This window comes from Notechis scutatus, chromosome 1 (assembly GCF_049901735.1).
Source record: "Notechis scutatus isolate UNSWTSFEM ecotype Mainland chromosome 1, rNotScu1.2, whole genome shotgun sequence".
In the NCBI taxonomy this organism is placed as follows: Eukaryota; Metazoa; Chordata; class Lepidosauria; order Squamata; family Elapidae; genus Notechis; species Notechis scutatus.
Genome location: NC_142009.1, coordinates 815,637 through 836,865, shown reverse-complemented (window position 1 = coordinate 836,865; position 21,229 = coordinate 815,637). Strand labels below are relative to the sequence as shown.

Here is a 21,229-nt window from a genome sequence, read left to right as displayed (position 1 = left end):
AGGGAAGTGTGTGTGTGGGGGCTTTCCTGGTCTGGGTAGGGGAAGGGAAGGGGCAGGGAAGCCTTTGGGGGGGTCTCCGCCTGGGAGCTGCCAAGCGTGTTTGGGGGTTTAGCCCTTCAATCTCAGCCAGAGGGACGAAGAGCTTGGGGGTGGGGGTGTCACGCATGTTCGGCCTCAGCTGCGAAAAGATGGCCTCCAACCGGGGTTTCTGGAGGGTTGGAGGAGCGTTTCCCGAGGGGAGCCCGGTGGGGCCCTCGGGTAGACCCTCCGCTGGCGGCGGAAGCCACCGGGCTTCAGGACGTCCCCGCCCCGAGGAGAACGAGGGAATTCGTGGCGCTCCGGAACCTCTTCGCGGGAGGCGCGTTCCGCCCGGCCGCCTTTCTCGCGCGCACCGAGGGCGGCCCTCCCTTCACCGTCGCCGTGACGTCACCGGCCGAGGCGGCGAGGAGTCGCCCTGAGCGGAGGGCCGCCGGAAGGCCGGGGAGGAGGAGGAGGCGGCGGCGGCGGCGTCCCGGGGGCCCTTGGGCGGAGGCTCCTCGGGGCTCCCTCAGCCGGCGGGCATGGAGGTGGTGGCGGCGAAGGTGCTGTGCCTGGTGGGCACGCTGGCGCTGATGCTGGCGGGCGCCCTGCTGCCGGTGAAGGTGCTGGAGGCGGACCCCGAGCGGGCGCAGCGATCCCGGCGGGCCCTCGGCCTCTGCAACGCGCTCGGCGGCGGCGTCTTCTTGGCCACCTGCTTCAACGCGCTGCTCCCCGCCGTGCGCGAGAAGGTACCGCGAACGGGGCTCGGCCCCCCCGCCCAGTCCGGCGTTTCCTCCGGGCCCCCGGAGGTCGGTGGGGGCTCTCGGTTGCCCCCCTTCCTAAACTGGGCCCGGCTGCGGTGCGACATCGATGGGCGGGGGAGGAGGAGGAAACGTACGGCGAGGCCTTCGGGGAGGCCCCGGCTTTTCTGCCGTTGACTGCTGGGCTTGGTCCGTTTGGTGCAGCCGGTCGGGATCGTCCTGGACCATTACCTCCCCCAGGGACGGTCCCCCTCCCGGCCCTCCCCTCCCCCAACGAGCCTGGGGCTTCCCTGTAAGAACTCTCCTCCCCCACTCCAGGCATTCAATTCCTTCCACGGAAAAGGCCCCCGCCGCCCCCTTTCCTCCGCAGCGGTTCGTCCCCTGCTCGCTCGCTCGCTCTCCGCATTGCAACCATTGGACTTCCGAGCCTCTGTCTTGGGAAACTTCCCTCCGAAGGGTTTCTGGCTGCGGGAAGCCGCCCATCCGCTGGTTGAAATGGGCGCTTCTGGAGGCCAATTTGCACGCCTAGCAATTTCTCTTCCGGCTGGTCCTCCCGTCGTGAGACGGTCATAGGGAGCCCGGGGGAGGGCTTGGAGCGCCCTGCAGCCACGGCTGAGTCGCTTTTCCACCTGGTGGCCCCCAATCCATGCTCCGCTTCTCCCTCCATTGTGCCTGCTGCCCTCTGTTTGGCTTAAGGGGCTGCAGCCCAGCCCCCGCCCCCCAGCTTCCTCATTCAACCAGGACATCCCTGCAGGCTAAGATCAGACTCAGGAGAACAAATCCCTTCTTCAGCCTTGTAGAAAATGAATCGGGGGGGCTTGAGAAATTCAGGGGCTTTGGTGAGTGATCCGCCTGTCTTCTGCTTCTGCAACCCAACTCTTTGTGTTTAAACTCAACTGTTTCCCAAGTTTCTGTGGAGCCTAAGGAGTCCTTGGCTTTCCTGAAGATTTCTGCAGAGCCCAAAACTGGAGAGTTCTGAATGCAGCCCACCTCCCCCCAGTAAGAGGAGGGCTGTGGAGGCCTCAGCAGGTGAGCAGAATTTGGATTGTCGCCTTCTGTCTTGCAGCTCCAGGAGGTTTTGAAACTGGGGAACGTGACCACCGATTATCCTCTGGCAGAGACCATCATGATGCTGGGATTCTTCACGACCGTCTTTGTGGAGCAGCTGGTCTTGACCTTCCGGAAGGAGAAGCCGTCCTTCATTGACCTGGAGACCTTCAATGCTGGCTCAGACGTGGGCAGCGACTCCGAGTACGAGAGCCCCTTCATCGAGCCTTCCTGGGGTCACAGCCACCGGGCCGACCGTGGCCGCCACAGCCACGGGCTGGCCATCTGCGAGCTCTCCCGTTCCAGCCCGCTGCGGCTCTTCAGCCTGGTCTTTGCCTTGTCCGCCCACTCCATTTTTGAAGGCCTGGCCCTGGGCCTGCAGGAGGAGGGCGACAGAGTCATGAGCCTCTTCCTGGGGGTGGCCATCCACGAGACTCTGGTGGCCGTGGCCCTGGGGATCAACATGGCCAAAACCGGGCTGAAGATCAAGGAGGCGTCCAAGCTGGCCGCTGCCGTCAGCCTGATGATCCCGCTGGGTATTGGCATTGGCATGGGCATTGAGAGCGCCCAGAACGTGGCCAGCAGCGTGGCCTCGGTCGTCCTGCAAGGAGTCGCCGGGGGCACCTTCCTCTTCGTCACCTTCTTTGAGATCCTGGCCAAGGAGCTGGAGGACCAGAGCGACCGTCTGCTCAAAGTCCTCTTCCTGGTTCTGGGCTACGCAGCCCTGGCAGGCCTCGTTTTCTTTAAGTGGTGACAGGCCTTGTCCCGGGAATGGGCCAGGGCTCTCCTTCGCCTGGCCGGAGGAGAGCCGGGGGTCACCAAGAGGTGCACCGTTCTGAGCGCTGGCCTCTTCCCGGCCATTTCCTCCCTTCCGGGGGAGGGGGTAGCTGGGAAGACGGTGTCCTTTTCAGACATAGAAGGCAACCTGGCACTGCGCTTGGTGGACCCACCGTGGCCTCGGACTGGCACAAGCGGTGAATTGGGGGCGGGCTCTGACCTTTAACTGAAGGGTAAAGGCAAGTTTCCTGACCCCCCCCCCCACTCCCACCCCCTCTTCTCTTGGTGAAATATTTGCCTTGGCCAGGCACTGCCGGTTCATTTCCTCCTCCCGCCAGGAGCTTATTTGGCCCCTGGTGTGGCCAAGACTTCCGCTCCCTGGTGGGGATTTTCCTGTGTTCTTGGTTTGGACCAACCCTTGGAATTCAGGAAGGGGCTGAGCGCGCGGCTTGCTCGGTTCCTCCAGGCAGAGTTCCGCCTCTCGACTGAACCGCAAGGGGGCCGGTTGTCTGCTCACGTACTTCAGGGCACTTTTGTTTTATGCCGCTTGAAGCTCCTTGCTTGATCCTGGGCGCGAGTGTGAGAACGAGAGAGGCTCCTTCGCTGGGCCAGATTTGAGCAACGTGGTTGAGGAACAAAGATTTCCGGGTGCATCTCGGCACCTTTGGGGTCTTTGGAATGTGGCAGGGCTGAAATCCTGGCTGGCTCCGCTCCCTGTGCCCGTCCGCAGCAGAGCCCACAAGAACTGCCAGCCGAGACCAGGCGGGCCCCCTCTGGCGACCTCGGGGGTGCAGCTTCTGCCGGCAGAAAGTTGGCCCGGTTGTAGGTCTGCCTTCCCGGCTTTTTGGCCAAGCTGTGAGTCCAGCCCCTCGATCAAGGCCAGGCAAAGCAGCGAAGAGGCTGCTGATCAGGCTGCTGGGGCTGTAGCTCAGGGACCTCTCCTCCTGCCCCACCCCAAGAACAGGCTTCCCTCCCCTTGGGCTCGGGAGAAGGGGTCCCCCCCCCCGTCTACGCCTGTACCTCCTTCCCCCAGACAGAGGTTAATAGACCCAGGAAGCTGTGGGGGGAGAGGCAATGGAGGACCACCGGCCCCCCTCCTGCTGGTCATTTGGCTGAGGGGATGCAGTGAAGGGAGGGGCGCCTCTTCTCTCCCCCCCCTCTGCTGCAGCTGGGACCCAAAATGGCCGCTCCTGGCTGGCTGGGTGCAAGCGGGCAACTTCCTCCCCAATTGTGGCATCAGCCTGGCTGCTGGCATCCTAAAGCCCTCAAGGCTGGCGGGGAGGAGGCCGCCTCGTGTGTGTGTGTGTGTGTGTGTGTGTGTGTGCGCGCGTGCTTGTTATTTATTGCATTCCTGCTCTGGGATAGGATCGTTGGGTTGTTTTGTTACACTTACTACGTTAATCTCCACTGTGCCGAACTAGCCGGCCTTTGTGGGCTGAAATAAACCCCCTTTGTTGCCCCCCTTTGTGACTTTTGTATCTATTGTGCACAAACTGAGCCACACTTGGGGAGCCGGAGCCCTCCTTTCTCTGGGCATCATGCCGTCCAGAGCCTCACCAGCTTCTCGCCTGGGCAGGAGGCGGCCAAACACGGGCGGAGGGGCAGGGAGAAGCACAGCCTTGTGTTTCCCTCTGGCTGCTGCTCCTCCTCGGCTTCTCCCCAACTCCTGGAGGGGGGCTTCCCCGTCCTCTGCTGCTCCTCCCCGCTTCCTAGACCCAGAGGGAGCTGTGGATCAGCCCTGCCCGGCTTTAGGGGGCCTCAGCAGCACCTGGCCTGGCTGGGCTGAGCACTTGGCATCCCCACCTGGCTGGCGTTTGCAGCTTCCTTCCCTCCCTGGGAAAAGCCCCGGCCTTTTGCCCTTCTGCCTTCGCTGGCCTAAGCCTTGTTCAAGCACCGGGGCCTCTTCCGGCATTGCACTGCTGCTGTGTGATGTGTTGGCGGAGGGTCCAGCCCATGGGGAGGGGGGGGCATTTGCAGAGGAGGCCTCCTTTCCTCCTTGAAGAGGGCTCCGGGGTGGGGGGCAGGGCTGGGGGTCGCTGGTGGAGTTTCCTTGCAGAGGTTCTCCATGCTCCTTCCCGTCTTAGCTGGGCTGACCTGATCCAGTCTCTTCCTGCCTCCTCCGAAAGCCAGAGGCCTCCCAGCCCTTGAGGGTCCCATGGCTCCAAGGGAGCCTCACCAGAAGGATCCGCAGGAAAGGGGGCTTCTGGCCACCTGGGGGCAGAGATGTCCCACGCTGCTCCTCCGTGCAAGCAGGGGGGCCCAAGAGGTTCCTCAAGGGAGGAAGCTGAAGGGGCTCTTGGCGCTGGAGTCCAGCTGGGCTGTGATCTGGGGGTCGCTGGGGGCAGCTGTGGCCAAGGTGGTCTTTGCACGGCGGCTCCAACCGTGGGGCCCCTTTCTGGGTCCTCCGCACCATCCGACAATGGTCTGCTTTTGGCAAAGGGCCCCCTGTGGAGCTGCCTGTGGACTCTGCCCCTGGGGCTGGGATGGGGGAGGGGAATTCCCGGGTTCTGTTCTCCAGGGGTCTCTGTGTGTGTGTGTGTGTGTAGGCCAGGATCCTTTCCAGACACAAGCCTGTGGATCTCATTCCCGGGTGGAGCCGCAAACAAGTCAGTTGCGGGGGAGTTGTATAGTGGGCAGCAGAGTGAAGCCCTCTGCACTGAGATGGGGAGGCTCTGGCCCTCAGTTGAATAGATGGGGGGGGCACGGATGAGAAAAGGGGAGGAGGAGGAGGGTCAAGAGAGAAGATCTGCGCCCACCCAGTGAAGGAAGCAGGTCTCTGCCAATTGGGTTGAGGGTGGAACCCAATGCAGGGAGATCGGCATCTCTCCAGCTCTCCTGGCATCCCTCTTGGTTGGCCTGTCCCAGGAGCAGCCCCACTCGAGGAAAGAGCGGGTGGCAGGTGGAGGGTTGCCGGGGCCTTGGCCACTTCCAAGTGGGGTGGGGGGAGTCTCAACATCTTCCTTATATCCTGATGACCAAAACTGGATGCAATAAGTGTGGTTTTACAAGGATTCTGATGCTTCACGCAAGCTTGATTCTGTTCCTCTGTTAATGCATTGGCTTTTTCAGCTACTGCCACACATGGCTGGCTCATATTTAAGTGATTGCGCAGCAGGACTCCAGGATCCCTCCCACAATGACTGCTATTGAGCCAGGTACCACCTATTCTATACCTGCACATTTGGGTTTTCTTGCCTGTGTGTTAAACCTTACTTTCCCTACTGATCCACCTAAGTATCGTGCCGCTGTGCCTCCCGTCTGGACGCAAGTACTCGGGCTTCCGGGAGAGCGCGTCTGCCCATTGGTTGCAACCACTTGGAATATAGGTGACGCGGAAATTAAAGTGGGCAAAGAAAAGGGACCACTGGATCTGGCGCTGATTTAATTTCTGGGCAGTCTTTAAATGCTCCAAATTTTTATGGTCTGTCTGGACTTCTACTTGATGACACGCCCACTCCAAATGGTGCCTCCAGGCCTCAAGCGCCATCTTAATGGCCAGTAGCTCCTTCTCCCAGATGGTATATAGCTATGCTCAGCAGGATTGAGCTTCCTGGAAAAATAAGCGCAAGGGAAATGGTTACCACCAGAGATGTGAGCCTGGAGGAGCGCCACACCAACCGCCACATCAGACACATCCGCTTCCACCACGAATGGATGGTGTGGCTTGGCGTGCTTCAGGATTGGCTCTGTCATGAAGGCCTGCTTCAAATCCTAGAACGCCTGCTGCTCAGGAACACCCCAATGAAACGGGACCTTTTTCTGGAGGAGCCGAGTGAGAGGCGCAGTCAGGGAAGTGAAGCCGGGGATGAAGGTCTGAGGAGTTTCTGGACATCCTTCACTCGCCAGGGAGGTTGCCAACTAAGCAATGACTCAACCTTGCTCGGCTCCATGGAAATGCCTTCCAGAGAGATGCGGTGTCAAAATGTCATTGAGGTAAACCACCACAAATTGATCAAGAAGGTCCTAGAAAATGCTGGAAGATGGCGGGAGCATTGGTCAACCCAAACGGCATGGCCGTATATTCAAAATGCCCATACGAACCCTGTCCTCCACTCATCTCTGGGCCAGATCCACACCAAATTGTACGCCCCCTGCAGGTGCAACTTCATGAACACGGTGGCCTCCCGGAGCCACTCCCATCAGTTCCAGAATCAAAGGCAGAGGGTACCGATTGTGCACCATGATGGCATTCGACCGATGGTAGTCACAGCACAAGCGCAAGTTGCCTGTCTTCTTAACGAACAGGACCGGGGCAGACCAAGGTGATGGCGATGGCCGAATAAACCCCGAATAAAGTGAGGTTTTTGTCCAAAAAGTCCCACAACACGGCCAACTCCGGATTTGACATGGAATACAAATGGCCCACAGGAAGGGGTGTGTCGGGCACCAAATCAATGGAGTAATCATTGTAATCACAACACCTGGGCCTAAGATAGAAACTTGGGATGTCCCACTGCATGCTCCCCACTCCATATAGATGTGGTTCCATTGAGGACTGACTACCCATTGAATAAGGTTGGTCAGCCAGTTACAAATTCATCTGGTGATGAAGTTGTCTAAGCCACATTTTTCTAACTTACTAAGTAGTAGGTCGTGATCTATTTTGTCAAATTCCTTATTGAAATCTAAGTATACCATATCCACAGCATTTTGCTGATCCACTAATTTAGTAATTTTGTCAAAGAATGAAATTAGTTTGGTTTGGCATGATCTGCTTTTGACAAACCCATGTTGGCTTCTGGTTGTAACTTTGGTTGCTTCTCGGCGTTTGCAAATCTGTTGATGATCTTTCCCAGCATCTTCCCGAGTATTGATGTTAGGCTGATTGGTCTGTAGTTTCCTGGATCCATTTTTTTCTCCTTTTTTAAAGATGGGAAGCCCATCGGCTCTAGTACCCCAGACTCCATATCTGTCAGCCCCTTCAGACCTCTGGGATGTAATCCATCAGGTCCCGGTGATTTGAACTCATCTAGGGAGGACAGATCTTCTCTCACCATTTTCTTTCCTATTTTAATGTGCATTTCTATTCCGTCTTTTAAGGTTCTGTTTTTGGTAGGTTGGAATGCTTCCCCCCCCCCCCTTTGCATGAAGGTAGGTGCAAACAATGAATTAAACAGCTCTGGTTTCTCCCTGCTGCTCATCACCTTCCTTGCCACCTCCTCCCATTAGTGGACCATGATTGATTTTCCTTGTTATTTACATGTTGAAACATTATTATTTTTTTGACACTTGTTGCAAGTTTTAGTTCATCCTGAGCCTTACTTTGGTAAGTAAGGGAACTGTGTGCTCCGCCCCGCTTCTTTCCCAATCCCACTCCTGGAGTTCTGTCCTGGGTGTCACTTTTCCTGATGGCCTTACAGATTCTTCAACCACCGACTTGGTGGTCTGGCCCACCCTAGGACGAGGTTTGGAAGGTAGTTCAGTACTGGCGGGTCAATAGGGAGCCCCCCCCCCCTTGCCACCAGATGCCAGCAATGGGCTCTCAGGGAGCCCAGCCTTTTCTGAATCTGGTTTGGGGATCTGGCGGGTCTGGGCCAGGAAACCTGGAGGCGGGGGGATGCCTGGCATGTGGGGCAAAGTCAGGGCTCACCCATTGAAGCTGATCTCTGCTTGGGAGTCAGGCGAAAAAGGCAGGCAGGGGAGGTTGCTTTCTTCCACCTGCCTTTCTGCGGGCATCCGGGGCGCCTGGTTGCTGCCATCCGGAAGCCTCCTTTTTCTGCAAGGCCCGCCTTTCTCCAGGGCCGAGGGCCCAGCTGAGGGCCCCACTCTGGCCAGGCTAAGGCGGGGGCGGCCGACCAAGGGCGGGGATCGTTATTGCTCAGTAAAACAGCCCAAGCCACCGATGCAGCCATGCCGGCGGCTCGGGGGCAGGGTGTTCCGGCCAAGTCTGCCCAGGCTCTCTTCGCTGGGCCGCTGCTCCACATCTCGCCCAAATCTGGAAGGAGCCCCGCCCGCGTTTCGCTCCCAAGCGCGCCGCCGCCGCCGCCGCAGCAGCAGCAGCAGGCAGCGTGGAGCCGCAGGAGCAGGCGGGGAGAGCCCCTCCGAGAGCGGGGGCGGGAGAGGAAAGCGGGGCGCGGGCAACGGGACCGCGGCGGACTCGTTTGCCGAGCGAGCGCTGCAGAAGCCTCGGCCACGCCGGCAAGCGCCTCCCCGTCCTGCCGTGTGTCAGCGACGTTCACACGTGACGCGCATCCATCCTCCCCCTCCCCGACGCAGCAGCAGCAGCATCCCTGCTACCGCCGCCGCCGCAGCAACAACCGCCGCCGCGACCCTCTTCCCGCGCCCGCTCGGAGCGCGGTCCCCGGATGGCTCCTTGTCGTGCCGGTCGACTCCGCGCTTCCAGGGCAGGCTGAGCCCCTTCCCGCGCCAGGTAAGACCCGGGAAGACGACGGGGGCCCGGCGGGGAGGGGCTGCGATGCGGCGAGGCTGGGCGTCCGGACCCCGAGGGACCGCAGATCCTCCGCTGCGACGGGGGCGGGGACAGCGCACGGGACCCTCCAGGCCGGGAACTGCGACGGCAACGGCACTGCTGGACCCTCGGGCGGGCCCGCCGCTTCCCCGCCGGCTCCCTCCTCCCCTCCCCTCCCCGCACCCAGCGCAGCGCAGCGGACGGCCTGACTTAGCGGAGCGGAGCGCTGGCAAGAAAGAGCCGGGCAGCGGCGGACGGGGCTCCTTGAGCCCTGGCAGGCAACGCGGGAAGCCAGCCGCTGCCTTCCCTGCTCCGCCGCCCCCGGCACCGCACTCTGTTCCCGGGGGAAGGTTGCAAGCGGCCGGAAAAACGCGAGGCTCCGAGGTGCTCGTTGCGCTTTGCCGGCCGAGCCGCGACCCTCCGCTCCGTCACCCGCCCGAGAAGTAGCGCCTCTCCGCCACCTTGTTGCTGCCGTCGCCGCCTCCCCACCGGCTACCAGGTAGGGCCCGGCCTGCGTCAGTGGCTCCGTGGTGGAGTCCGACCGGAGGGAGGCGGCGCGCACCCGGCGCGATCTTACCGCCTGTCTGCCAGCTTGGAGTCCGGGATCTGCTAGGGGTGGAGGACGGGAACCAATTGAGTCCCACCATTTCGGGGACGTCGCCCTCTGTGACCCGCAGGGCGGCAGTTTTGCCTACTCACTCCCACGCTGTGTCCCCCCACCCCACCCTGCCGGGCTGGGACTGGAACTGCCAGACTTCCCCCCAGGCCAGAGAAATGCCTTGCCACTCCGGTCTCCGCCCCCCGCCCCCGCGCCTGTTCTGCCCATCCCCCTGGGGTCAGCCCACCTACCTGCGCCTGGTTTTTCTCCAGTCTGCGGCCCCACGCCCACCTTGGTGTCAAGAGAAGGGAAGGCGGGGTGGCCTCCCCCCCCCACTCCCTGGGCTGCTGCGTCTGGGGAAGGGTTTTTTTTGCCTCACTGGGGGCTCTGTGCTGGCCCACCCTCTGATGCTTGGAGGCCAACTGCCTGCCTGGGGGGAGCATGGAGGATGGGGTCTCTTGCTTGATTCCCTCCCAGAGGGAGGGTGCGCTTGGTGTTGTGGGCTGGATCCCAAAGTTCTTCCTCATTTGCTTATTTGTCAATTATATACCACCAGCGGCCTCACTCACATCAAGTGATTGTGTGGCATTCAATAAACCTCCTGCAAAAACAAAAGCAATTAAAACAATTAACACAGATAAAAACAAGAGTGTGAAATCACCCACTTCTCCCCTCCCTTTGTCCATCCGAGTTCTCCCTTTGAGAAAGCGGAGGGGGCCCCACGGTTTGGAAGCCCCACAGGTGCATGGGAGTTGGAGGGTGCATCTCCCCGCATTACCCCCAAACCCTCCATTTGGCTCATTGCCCTCCTTCCTGACTGGCTCCAGAAAGTGGCCGGAGGAAGCCAGTGCCAGGCCTGGTGGGCTCCAGGGTCCCCTCGCCCCCAGAGGCTGCCAGGTACCAATGCTTGGATGTGGCTGGAGAAACCCCAAATCCCAGAGGCTGCCTGGCTCTCTTCACCACCACCATTTTGGCCTTCTGGGATCCAGCTGCTCCTATCTTGCTCCTGGAATTTCAGGGGTACCCATACCCCCCCAGTCAATGCTTTTGGCTGGTGAGAGCAGATTCTCCTTTGGACAGCAACAGCTGAACAGGAGGAGGCCAGCCAGGGTCGGGGGCAGATGCTTGTGCGGAAAGCATCCCCCCCACACTGCAGCCTCTGGATATTCTGCTCCCCGCTTCCAGGCCCCCACTGCACCCCCAGCCCTGCCCCCAAGAAGGCTGCGCCTTGCTGAGCAGAGGGGAATTCCTCAGGGAGCCCTTAGTTACACAACAGAACCGCTCTGGAAAATATCCACTTCCACCCAGCGGGCGCCTCCTGCCTACCTACAACTCCCCTGAATTAACAGGCGGCTGGCCAACCCAGGATGGCTGGACTGGTCACAATGGCTTGAGTCCCATCCAAGGCTACGTCAGAAAGGGGGACTTTCTCGAGCTTGCAAGAAGTGAGGCCATGGTGGCCCAATGCCAGCCTGAAGCCTGAGTGGGGTCTTGGAGGGGGGGGTGTTGTCCTCTGGGGCATTTGCCAAGGAAGGAGCAGCTCCTCAACATCTCACAGCCAACTGGCTCCAACAAGTGACAGCTGAGTCCCCCCCTCCCCCCCGCTCCCCGTGGGGCTCTGGTAGGAGACTGGCTCAAGCTGGGTCTCTGTGAGTTGTGTGTGTACAGTGTGTGTGTGTGGGGGGGTCCTTTTCTGTTTGGTTGCCATGGCTGAATTCCCGTTATTTCCCCCATCCCCCTTCTGCCAAGGTTCCTGGGGGTGGGTGGGTTTCCATTTGCTGGTGAGGAGATTCTGACGATGGTCCAAGAGGATGGAAATTCTTCCAGCAGCCGTGGAGGGTGAACATTGGGGTTCCTTCTGGGTTCCCCCACAACCTCCTTGTTGAGCAGACCATCAGGTTGACAGGAGACCCTCTATGGGAAAGATGGGCGGTTAAGAAATGTGATAAACTAAATAAAGTAAACAGACAGATAAACAAACAAACAAACAATCTCTTTATCCTGAAGAGGAAGGCCTCCCCTGAAGGGCCAGGGAAGCTCCCGTTAAGCCAGGATGCAGTCACTCCATCTGGGACCAGTTCAGAGAGCTGGTTCAGCCTTAGCGGGTTGCCCCACTTGGTCGCTTGCCTCAGGCAATGTGGGGACGCAGCAGCAGCAGCAGCAGCAGCAGCTCCTGTGCTCGGGGCCTGAGACCAAAGTGAATTCTACTTTCTTGTAAAGCTGCATTAACAGAACCCCACAAGTCCAAAAGTCCAGTCCCCCCCCCCACATTCTGCAGCTGGGCTGGGGGCTCTTTCCTCCACCACTTCCTCCTCCAGCCAGGGTGCAGCTGCCGCTCTGTCCTCTCCTCACTGTCCCTTCCCATCTTTCCCTCCGCCACCCAAGTTCTTTCTGACCATTATTTAGGCCCAAACTTAGAGAAGGTCACGTGGGACAGGCTTGGCCAGACCCGTCCTGCATACCAGGCCTCTTATTCCTGACCCGCCAGAGCATCTGGGGACTTGAATGGTCCACGCCCAAGAGCTCCCTTGGGCCTCTGGGGGTTCAGGGCAGCTCTCTTGCCCGAGTCAGGGTAAGCTGCAGCGTTGAGAATTCTCCCGGGAAACGGCCTTGTCCTGCCCATGGAAGAAAACCCTTAGGAATCCCTGGGCCAGCCAGGCCTCGGTCCCAGGCGATCTCCACGGCCTGAGGAGCCTTCCTGGAGCGCCAGTTTCTGGATCGGTTTGGTGGATGCGGTGAGTGGCCCCAAAAGAGGCCGCGGAGACCTTTTCCAGAGGTGAAGAGCCCTGTTTGCTTTTCTTAGGAGCTGGCAAGTGGGTTCTGGCTGAGGGGGTGGCGGGTGGGGGCAGCACCAGTGTTAGCGTTCCAATTAGACCCTCCATACAATTCAGAAGTCCAAGACAAAGTCCATCCAAGTAAGCACTGATTAGAGAAGTCATGTTGGCACACCTGGGGAAAACCCAATCTGGATTTTCCCCCCCCTGCCCCATTTAGTGAACTTCCCCTCACCTGGCCCAATCCGCCAAACTTTGGTCACTCCCCTCCAGGTGCCGGCCGCTTGTCCTTGATCTCTAGGGGAAGAATGTTGCTATGACTGTTGCTCCCTTCGCTATGCTCCCCTTCCCACAGTTTGCCCCTCCTCCATTGGGGCAGCCCTGAAAATCTCTCCCAAGGTGGATCCACGGCCGACAGCCAGTCGAGCAAGCAAATGCTTGGTCTTACCCAGCTGGAGAGAAGGGCATGTGGGCCAGCCATTTGCTGACCTCCACCTGCAGCCCTGGCACCAGCAAGCCAAGCGTGCCACCTGCCCTCCAGGTGGGCCCTGCCTGGGGATGTGCTGTGCCCAGGCCCTCCGGAGGCTGCTGCTCTCACAGGCTTCCACTGGGGAGCCTTCGGCCCCAAAGGGCAGAGGCCCCTGCCCCCACCACCCCGGGCATTACTCCAGCCCGAGTCCCCTGATGCCCTGGGGCTTGACGGGGCTTCTCGGGTGGGCAAGCAGGGAGGGGTCTGCCCTACTTCGGGTGCCAAAGATCCTTGTGCTCCTTCTCCCCCACATTCTCTTGTGGGTCAGGCCAATGATCTGCAGGAGTGGGCCCAGGTGGGTGGCTCCTGAGACAGGGAGGTTTCATGGGGGGGCTGGGGGCTCCCAATCAAAGGTGGGTATCCTCCAGTTCACTGTCGTGGACAGGAGCAGAGAGACGGTCGTTGAGCAGGGACTAACCTTGTTGTGCTGGTTAAAGAAAGTGTGGCCAGTTTGTGGTGAACAGACCCGTCCAGAGGGCGCAAATCCCTAGCCCGGTGCGGGGCTCAGCAGGGAGGGAGGTCGGACGATGCGGACGGTCTCCTCCCTCGGCTCCGCGGGGGGAGAGCCCCGCGCCGCCTTTGTTCCAGACGCCCCTCCCTTCCCTCCTGCCTGCCGCTGTGGAGGGGCAGGCGCGAAGGTGGCGGCGAGGGCAGGGGGCCGCCGCTCGCAGGGGAAAGATCCTGGACGGGGTTTTCCCCTCTGACCCGGGCAACACTGCTCGGCTTTGCCCCGGAGGGCAGGGCTGATGGCGTTCGCCGCGGACATTTCTGGGCTGGGGATCGGTGCGGCGCCCACCGTGGGGCGAAGGTTTTGGGGACAGCCGTGCCTCGCCTCCCTCCCAGCCCAGCCTCTTCTGATCGGGAGCCCCTGCTCTGCCTTGTTCTCAGGCAGGGCTCGCGAGAGACTCCGATGCTTCTTCGCCTGGCCTGTGGCGACACTTGTCACCGCGCCGCGGCCCTCTTGGAAGGGCGCCCTGTCACACACCTCGCCCGCCGCAAAGGCCTCCTCTGACGCTGCTTCCCGCTGGGCTGCGAGCACCGCCGCGGGCAGGAGGGGGCGCTCGGCGGAGGCCGAGCCGGGAAGGGGCTTCGGAAAGCCTCCCTACCCTCTCCAGCTCCCCGGAGCCGCCGGCCTGGGGCCGCTTCAACTGGAGCTAGAAATAGAACCGCTGATCCTATTAAGGGACGTTTCCTCCCCCCCCCACCCCCAAGCCAGCCTGCTTCCTGCTTCCCCATGGATAGGCTGCTGGGGGCCGGCTGCTCTGGGAGGGGGCTGCCATTTAGGGGAGGAAGTTAAATTTCCCAAGCAGAAATTCTTTTCCACACAGTTTTATCCCCCACAGGTGGGAGGATTCCTGCCAATGTCCCTGAGATAGTCGGGATATTTAGCCTTGAATGGGAAAACCAAGGAGTTGGAAGGGGAGCTTGAGGACATCCAGATCAACCCTCTGCTCAGTGACAGAATTCTGATGAAAGCCACCTGGTGCCTGTCCCCTCACTGGTTCCCCTGCCAAACACCTCTTTTGGCTGGCCATATTTTCCAGTCCTTCCCTCCAAGTCTGCCAGATTCTCCCCTCCATTCAGGGGGGTCTTGGCCTGGGCTGAAGGGTTTTTTTCTCCAGCCCTGAGAAACCCCTGCAGCTCCTTGCTCTCTGCTCCCAGAATTTGGCTTTTAGTCCAGGTTCATCCCTGGAACTTTTCTCTGGATCCTGCAGGACAGTGGACCGCTGGTAATTTGGAAATGACTTTCATTGATGTAAAGAAAAAACGTCCTCTGCGTTGTTGTTTTATGCAGCCACGTCATGCTGCCAGCTCCTTTTAGCTTGCAATCAGTCCCTCTTCAGTGATCTCTTTGCCATTATTGTTATTATCCCCAAGACAGGAATCCCCCCCCCCCGCTGTCTGATTTCTCTGCCCCCAATCGAAGACGCTGCATTTGTCTGCTAGGTGTCTTGTTTGTAAGCGGTTTCTAAACTGTCCAGATCTGTTTTGCTTGTTGACGGTCTTCCCCATCTTGTGCTGCCTTCCGGGCTGCTCCGAGGCTGTGGCCAGACTGGTGAATGGCTGTGCCTTGACCCCAAGGCCTTAGCAACCAGGAGGAGAGCAGGGGGCCAACGCTGGAGCTTCCCTAGGGTTGCATTGGCCTGTGTTAGGGGCCCATCTGGGGCTTCATAAACGGCGGCCAACTTCAACTCTTTCCCCAGTTCTTTTCCCCACAGGAAAGCCAACTGGACTGCTCTGCAAGATCATTGTAACCTCCCTCATTCAGCTGCAGCCTTCAACAAATGAGCAGCGCAGCACCAGGGTTCTGGTGGTGCGGGATGCTTTTCTCCCGCTGAGATCGGCCTCCTTAGGAGACCCCTCACCAGCACATTGGACAGAAGGCAGATGCGCCCGCCAGAGGCCCCGAGAGCTCGCACAAGACCGGCAGGATTCCCCAGCCACTCACAGCTCCTCAAGGCTCCGGCAGCAGGTCCTTCTACCCCTGACGTTTAATTCCACCTCTCCCGGATTTGGGGGGCTTTCCTTGCTCTTTTTTTTCAGCTGTGGAGCTGCGCAATCAACACGGCCGGCCTCTCAGAAGCCACGCAGGGCAACACACAACGAAAACAGCCAAACCCTTAAAAAGGATCCGTCACCAACGGTCACAAAACACGAAACTCTCCTGCTAAAGCAGTCCAAGAGTCCGGGTTGAAAGTCCTCCTGCCTGATGCCTGGGAAGAAGCAGCCAGGACTCTGCAGCTTTCCCAAAGGCCCAGGGGGGCCGGATCAGAGCCCCCAGGGAGGGGCTCCCCCCGTCTCCTGCCCCTCTGAGGCACCAACAGGTGACGGGGACGGGAGAGGGAGAGTCCTGCAAGCAACCGAGCCCGGCCAGCAGCCAGAAGCCGAACTCCCATGTCGGGGTGGGGGCTGCCTCACACGTAGAGCTCATTCCCCAGGAAGAGACGCAGGCAGCTCCAGCACACACCGAGGCTTCCAGAGACACCTCATTCTCCTTCGGGCCCAACGGTGGGTGGTTCGGTTCTGTTTCAAGGTATGTTTTCATTATATGGAGGCTAATTGCCATTGGAGACCTGGTGTTTTGCATGCCCTGGTGGGGCTTCACAGTGGCCATTTGAGAAGTCAAGGGAAGCCCCAGAAGAAAGAAACACCAGGTCTTGAGGTTGTCGGTCCAGACACCTGGCAGGAAAGCAGAGGGGAAACAGGGGCTGAGCTCCAGGTCCTTCCAGGCGGCTGAGCTGAACCACCCGGCCAAGAGAGCTCAGAAGGGCAGAGCCCCCCCGAGGAGGATCAGCCTCTGGAGGAACATCTGGATGGATCCCACCAAGGGAAACCCTGGGAGCCTCCCTGCAGGGCCGAGCAGCCTTTCCACGCATCCTCAAGCAACCTTGGATGGAGGCCCTGGGCAGTTGGCTTCCACGAGCGCCCGGACGGGACCCGGGGACTTTCAGTGAGCCGTGGACGCATTTGGGGGGAAAGTCCTTGGCGTCGCGCCTGGTAGGACGGGGTCTGAGCTGCCTCTCAGGGCGAAGGGGAGAGCCGTGAAAAGGGCTGTGCCAGGTCATCGGGAAGGTGGCCGCCAGGACCGGACGATGCCTGTGGAGGGGGTTGCCCCCAAAGGAAACCGACAGAGACTGCAAAGGCCGAGATTGATGGGAGGGAATCCAGGATGGGTGAACCCTCCTAGTGGGCAGCCGGTGGGTCACCAGCTAAATCACCTGAGCCAACAGCACGACTCGGCTGCAGGAGAGGCAAGTGCTCGTTGCCAGGCCTGGAGCCCGAACCTCCCCCGGGAACGGCCCACTTCGGAAGGCGGGGCCTGGGGAAGAGGTGCAATTGGCTTGCCCCACCTGGCTCAAGGCCTTAAGCAGAGGCCGGAGGGCCTTTCCTCTTACACGAGGCAGAGGGTTGGGCTAGATGGCCTCAAGCTTCCTTCAAATGCTTCCCTTTGATTCTCTCCCTCCCTCCCAAGGGCTTTGGGGATCCTGAAGGGAGCTCTGGGCAGAATCCTGAGGGGTGGGGCGGCTTGGCCAAGGGATGAGGAGGCCCAACCACGTGGCTGGAAGAGGCCTCTTCTCCAGGGCATGTCTTCGAAGGGCCCCACCACCACCACAAGGGGGCACTGATGCAATCCAGAGGAAACACTTCAGAGAAATTAACTCTGTGGCTGGGTGACATTCCGCCCCCCCTCCACGGTCCCTTTTCCTTCTCCCTCCTGTTGCAAAGAGACAAAAGGAAAAAGGGTTACACTCAATGGGGCTTCCGTACAGGAGGAAGGGAAGAGGCCAGGTGGGTGGGCAGTGCCTGTCCCCAGGTGTGGGGGAGGGGCTTCGTTGCAGACCTGCCTGCTCCTCCTGCTTCCTGCTGGGGGCCCCTGGAGCTGATCTTTCTGCTCCCCCCCCCCAGGGAAGCTCCTTCAGTGAATGCACCACGCCCCCCACCCCAAGCCCGGACCCTACGCTGCAGGGAACTTGGGGGCCGGTGCAGGGCCAGCTGCCCTCTCTGGTTTTGCTCAGTTTTCATCAGCCTTTCATGGGGGGTTTGCTGCTCCCCAAATGCTTTGTCATCAAACCTGCAGGAGAAGCAGCTTCTGCAGCCCCAACAATGCCCTGGAAATGCTCCTGTTCAGAGCCCGCCTGCTTTACCCCTGGCCGGGCGAGGCCTTTGCTCTAAGTCAAGAGGTATAAGGGGAATAAGTCAAGAGAAGGGAAATAATCATCTCCCTGAGTCCCAGGTGTGCAAGGTGTGTGTGTGTGTGTGTGTGTGAGAGAGAGAGAGAGAGAGAGAGAGAAGAAATGCTAGAATCAGCTGAAACTCGGCACACCTGGGGAGGAGACCAAAGAAGATGTCCAAGGTTGGTACCCGAAGCGAGAAAGGAACAGCCATGCAGCCACGGGAAGAGGGAGGGGAGGCAGAGAGCCACGGAGCCCAGATCCTCCCTCTCAGACCACTTTGCCCCACTCACCCGCCCGAAAGGAAGCTGGCTCTGTGGGAGCCCTTCTCCCTGCCTTCAGCACTTGGCTGGGCGGTGGGTCCTCTGCCCCGGATATTTAATGCCCTGCATTCTGGGACGGGGGAGAAAGAGTCGCGACTGAGAGCCTCGGGGAGCGGGGCCAGGGGTGGGGGACATTTCTGGGAGCTCCGCCTGCTGCCTGCCTGGGTTGACCGTCCTTCTTCTTTCTCCCCCCGCCCAGGTGGGCAGCCGCTGACCCCTCCCCGCTGCCAGCCCGTCCAAGATGCCGGAGCAGAGCAACGACTACCGGGTGGTGGTCTTCGGGGCCGGGGGCGTGGGCAAGAGTTCGCTGGTGCTGCGCTTCGTCAAGGGCACCTTCCGCGACACCTACATCCCCACCATCGAGGACACCTACCGGCAGGTGATCAGCTGCGACAAGAGCGTCTGCACGCTGCAGATCACCGACACCACCGGCAGCCACCAGTTCCCAGCCATGCAGCGCCTGTCCATCTCCAAGGGCCACGCCTTCATCCTGGTCTTCTCGGTCACCAGCCGGCAGTCCCTGGAGGAGCTGCGGCCCATCCACCAGCAGATCGTGCAGCTGAAGGGCGGCGGGGAGGCCTTCCCCATCATGCTGGTGGGCAACAAGTGCGACGAGACCCAGCGCGAGGTGCAGACGCCCGAGGGGGAGGCGGTGGCCAAGGAGTGGCAGTGCGCCTTCATGGAGACCTCGGCCAAGATGAACTACAACGTCAAGGAGCTCTTCCAGGAGCTGCTCAACCTGGAGAAGCGCCGCGACATGAGCCTCGGCATCGACGGGAAGCGGGCCAGCAAGCAGAAGCGGACAGAGAAGCTGAAGGGCAAGTGCAGCCTCATGTGAGCGGCCGGCCGGCCGGCCAGCGGGAGGTGCCCCCCCTTTCCCGCCACCCATCCGTCTGGCTGCCTCCGGCTCCTCCCCCTCCTGCGGCCCGGCTCTCCTGGGGCTGCCCGGCCCCCTGCGCCCCCCCCTCTGACTCAGCAGCAGCAGCAGCAGCAGCAGCAGCGGACTCGACTCGGACTTGGGGGCTCGGCTGGGGAGCCCCGGCGTGAACCTCGGTGGGAAGAGAGGAGAGACGAGCTGCTTCCGCTCCGGGGGATTCGCCCATTGCCCCCCAGGCCTCGGACTGCTGGACGGGATGGGTGGAAGGTGCCCCCCGTGACTTCAGCCTAAGGAGGGGAGCCAGCCGTCGTCCAGCCTGCCCGTCGGCCGCCTGCAGCTGCAGAAGACTCCCGGCTTGTGGGGTGGCTGCAGCCCTCCAGGTCTGGGGGCGGGAGGGAGGGGGTGGCTTGGCTCCCCCCACCCTTGCCAGATCCCAGCTGGCCTCTCCTTGTTTCATGGCCCAGGCCCTGCTGGAGGCCACTGAGGTAGTGCAGGGCCCCAAGGGAGGGGTCCACTGGGAGAGCCCCCCCTCCAGAAAAGGCCCCTCCCACTGCCCTGGTGCTCCAGAGCCTGCAGGCCAGAAGTGGGGGCACCCCCCAGGACTCCTGGCCCCACGGAAGTGGCAGCTCCTCCTTCCCCTCCGCTGCCTGCCATGCCAGACAGGGAAGGTGCTGCTTATTGTGAGCCCCCCTCGTGATCTATGTTTAACTTATGGGCCTGTTTCTGGGCCAGAGCAACCAGGGAGGCCGAGAAAGGCTGGGCCTGAGTGGGCTGGAGAGCCACAGCTGGCAAAGGGCAGGGCAGGGGGGCAACTCCGGCTGTGACAGAGGAGGTGGTGTGCTGGGTGGCCACTCAGAAGCGGGTCCCCTCTGGCCAAGGAGGGGGGAGCTTGGGCCTCCCAGCCTCCATCTGCTGCAGACCCCAACACCCCTCCCAGGCAGTGGCTCCTGGACACCCCCACACCCCACGTCCTGATGGAAGGATGGAAGCCTCGAAACGGCTGGTCAGGGGACACCTGGCACCACAGCAAGAGCTTCTCCTCCTGCCCATCCCAAGAGCCCCCGGCCCACAGGTAGAAGAAGAGGCTGGACAGCCCCCCCACCCCCTTGCTTGGAGGCCAGAGGGGCCCGGAGAAGAAGGGCACCTTCCTCGTTCCAACAATGCCCTGCAGGTACCCTTCGACATGGCGCTTCACTTTTCTTTTTTAAAACTGCGGTGCAAGCAGTTGTGTTTCACAATTGTACAACCAGGACTCAAGGTGCACAGGCAGGGCCTGCCATGAAAAGGGTCAGTGGGTGTGTATGCCTCCTTGCGTAACAGGGTGTGTGTGTGTGTGTGTGTACACACGGGGGAGGGGAAAGGCCCCCTCTGCATCAGTTTCTCCCCTGCCAGCTGCAGTTGTTTGGCATTCATCTCCAGCCCCTTCCTCAACTGGCAACTTCCAGCAGCCATCAAGGCAGGTGGGGAGGGGGCAGAGGTGAGGGGATCCTCCCACCCACCCAGAGGCTAGCTCTCTATTTGCAAACTTTTGCAAGATCTTGGGGGGGCAGTTGCAAGAGACCCTGGGCGTTTTCTGAATTGTCCCCTTAGGCCAGCTGACGAGACCCGCAGGAGACTGACAGGAGGAGGCACTGCCTGGTCTGCCTCCTGGGCAGCGCTGGGCAGGACGACAGTTTTCCTCCAGGCTGTGGTTTCCCCCACCCACTCAGGAAAGCTCTCAAACCACGGGGGGGGCGGGGGGGGCGGGGGGAGTGGAGTGGGCAGAGGGCCTGGCTGTGCAGGAAAGGGGGCCTAGAGGACTCTGGCGCAGCCTGCCCTTCCTCCACCCCTCGCCAGGGTTCCCCTCCTTGCCCACAGCTTTCCCTCCCTCTCTCCCTCCCTCCCTCCCTCTGTGGGGCGCAGAAAGAGATGGGTGGCAGCTGCTGCCCAGCGCCCTCCTCTCCCTGGGCTCCGGGCTGGGCAGGGCAAGTGAGGCCTCCCCTTGGAGTGGAACGGTCTGCAACTAGGTGGAAGGATGTAAGGCAGCAGAGTTGGAAGGGATGCTGCTTTACAGTCAAGAGGTTCCTTGTCCTTTCCAGAGGGGCGAAGCACCCCAGAACCACCACGGAGAACTTCTCCCATGGACCACCTCGGCTGCCAGCTGCCCCCCCACTCCGTTCCCTTGGCGCCTCTGGCTGGTCTCTGGGGAGCAGCGCTGGGACTGTCCGTCCCCTCCGCTGACCCTCCTGCCTTGCAGGCCTGCAGCCCCTCAGGGACCAAGGCTGGGAGCCTGCAAGGGAGCCACTGAGGATACTCAGAGAGAGCTGCATTTGGGGGGGCTGCTTGACCCCCCCACCCCCCACCCTCAGCCCTCCAGAAATCGAATGGCTCCTCCGAGAGGGAGGAGGCCACGGTCCGTGAGCTGCAGGAGCCTGGCAGGAGGCACCCAGGATCCTGTCCTCTG

General features: G+C 60.9%; 2 protein-coding genes across 2 annotated transcripts; both read left to right on the top strand.

The window, feature by feature from the left end:
• Positions 1-170: 170 nt before the first annotated feature.
• On the top strand, positions 171-4,066 carry SLC39A3 (solute carrier family 39 member 3). The gene is made up of 2 exons (XM_026688623.2): positions 171-767; positions 1,846-4,066. The coding sequence occupies exons 1-2, from the start codon at positions 561-563 to the stop codon at positions 2,578-2,580; spliced, it is 942 nt and encodes a 313-aa protein (XP_026544408.1). The 5' UTR covers positions 171-560; the 3' UTR covers positions 2,581-4,066.
• A 4,567-nt stretch (positions 4,067-8,633) lies between these two features.
• On the top strand, positions 8,634-19,557 carry DIRAS1 (DIRAS family GTPase 1). The gene is made up of 2 exons (XM_087955236.1): positions 8,634-8,973; positions 18,109-19,557. The coding sequence occupies exon 2, from the start codon at positions 18,151-18,153 to the stop codon at positions 18,745-18,747; it is 597 nt and encodes a 198-aa protein (XP_087811362.1). The 5' UTR covers positions 8,634-8,973; positions 18,109-18,150; the 3' UTR covers positions 18,748-19,557.
• The last annotated feature ends 1,672 nt before the right edge of the window (positions 19,558-21,229 follow it).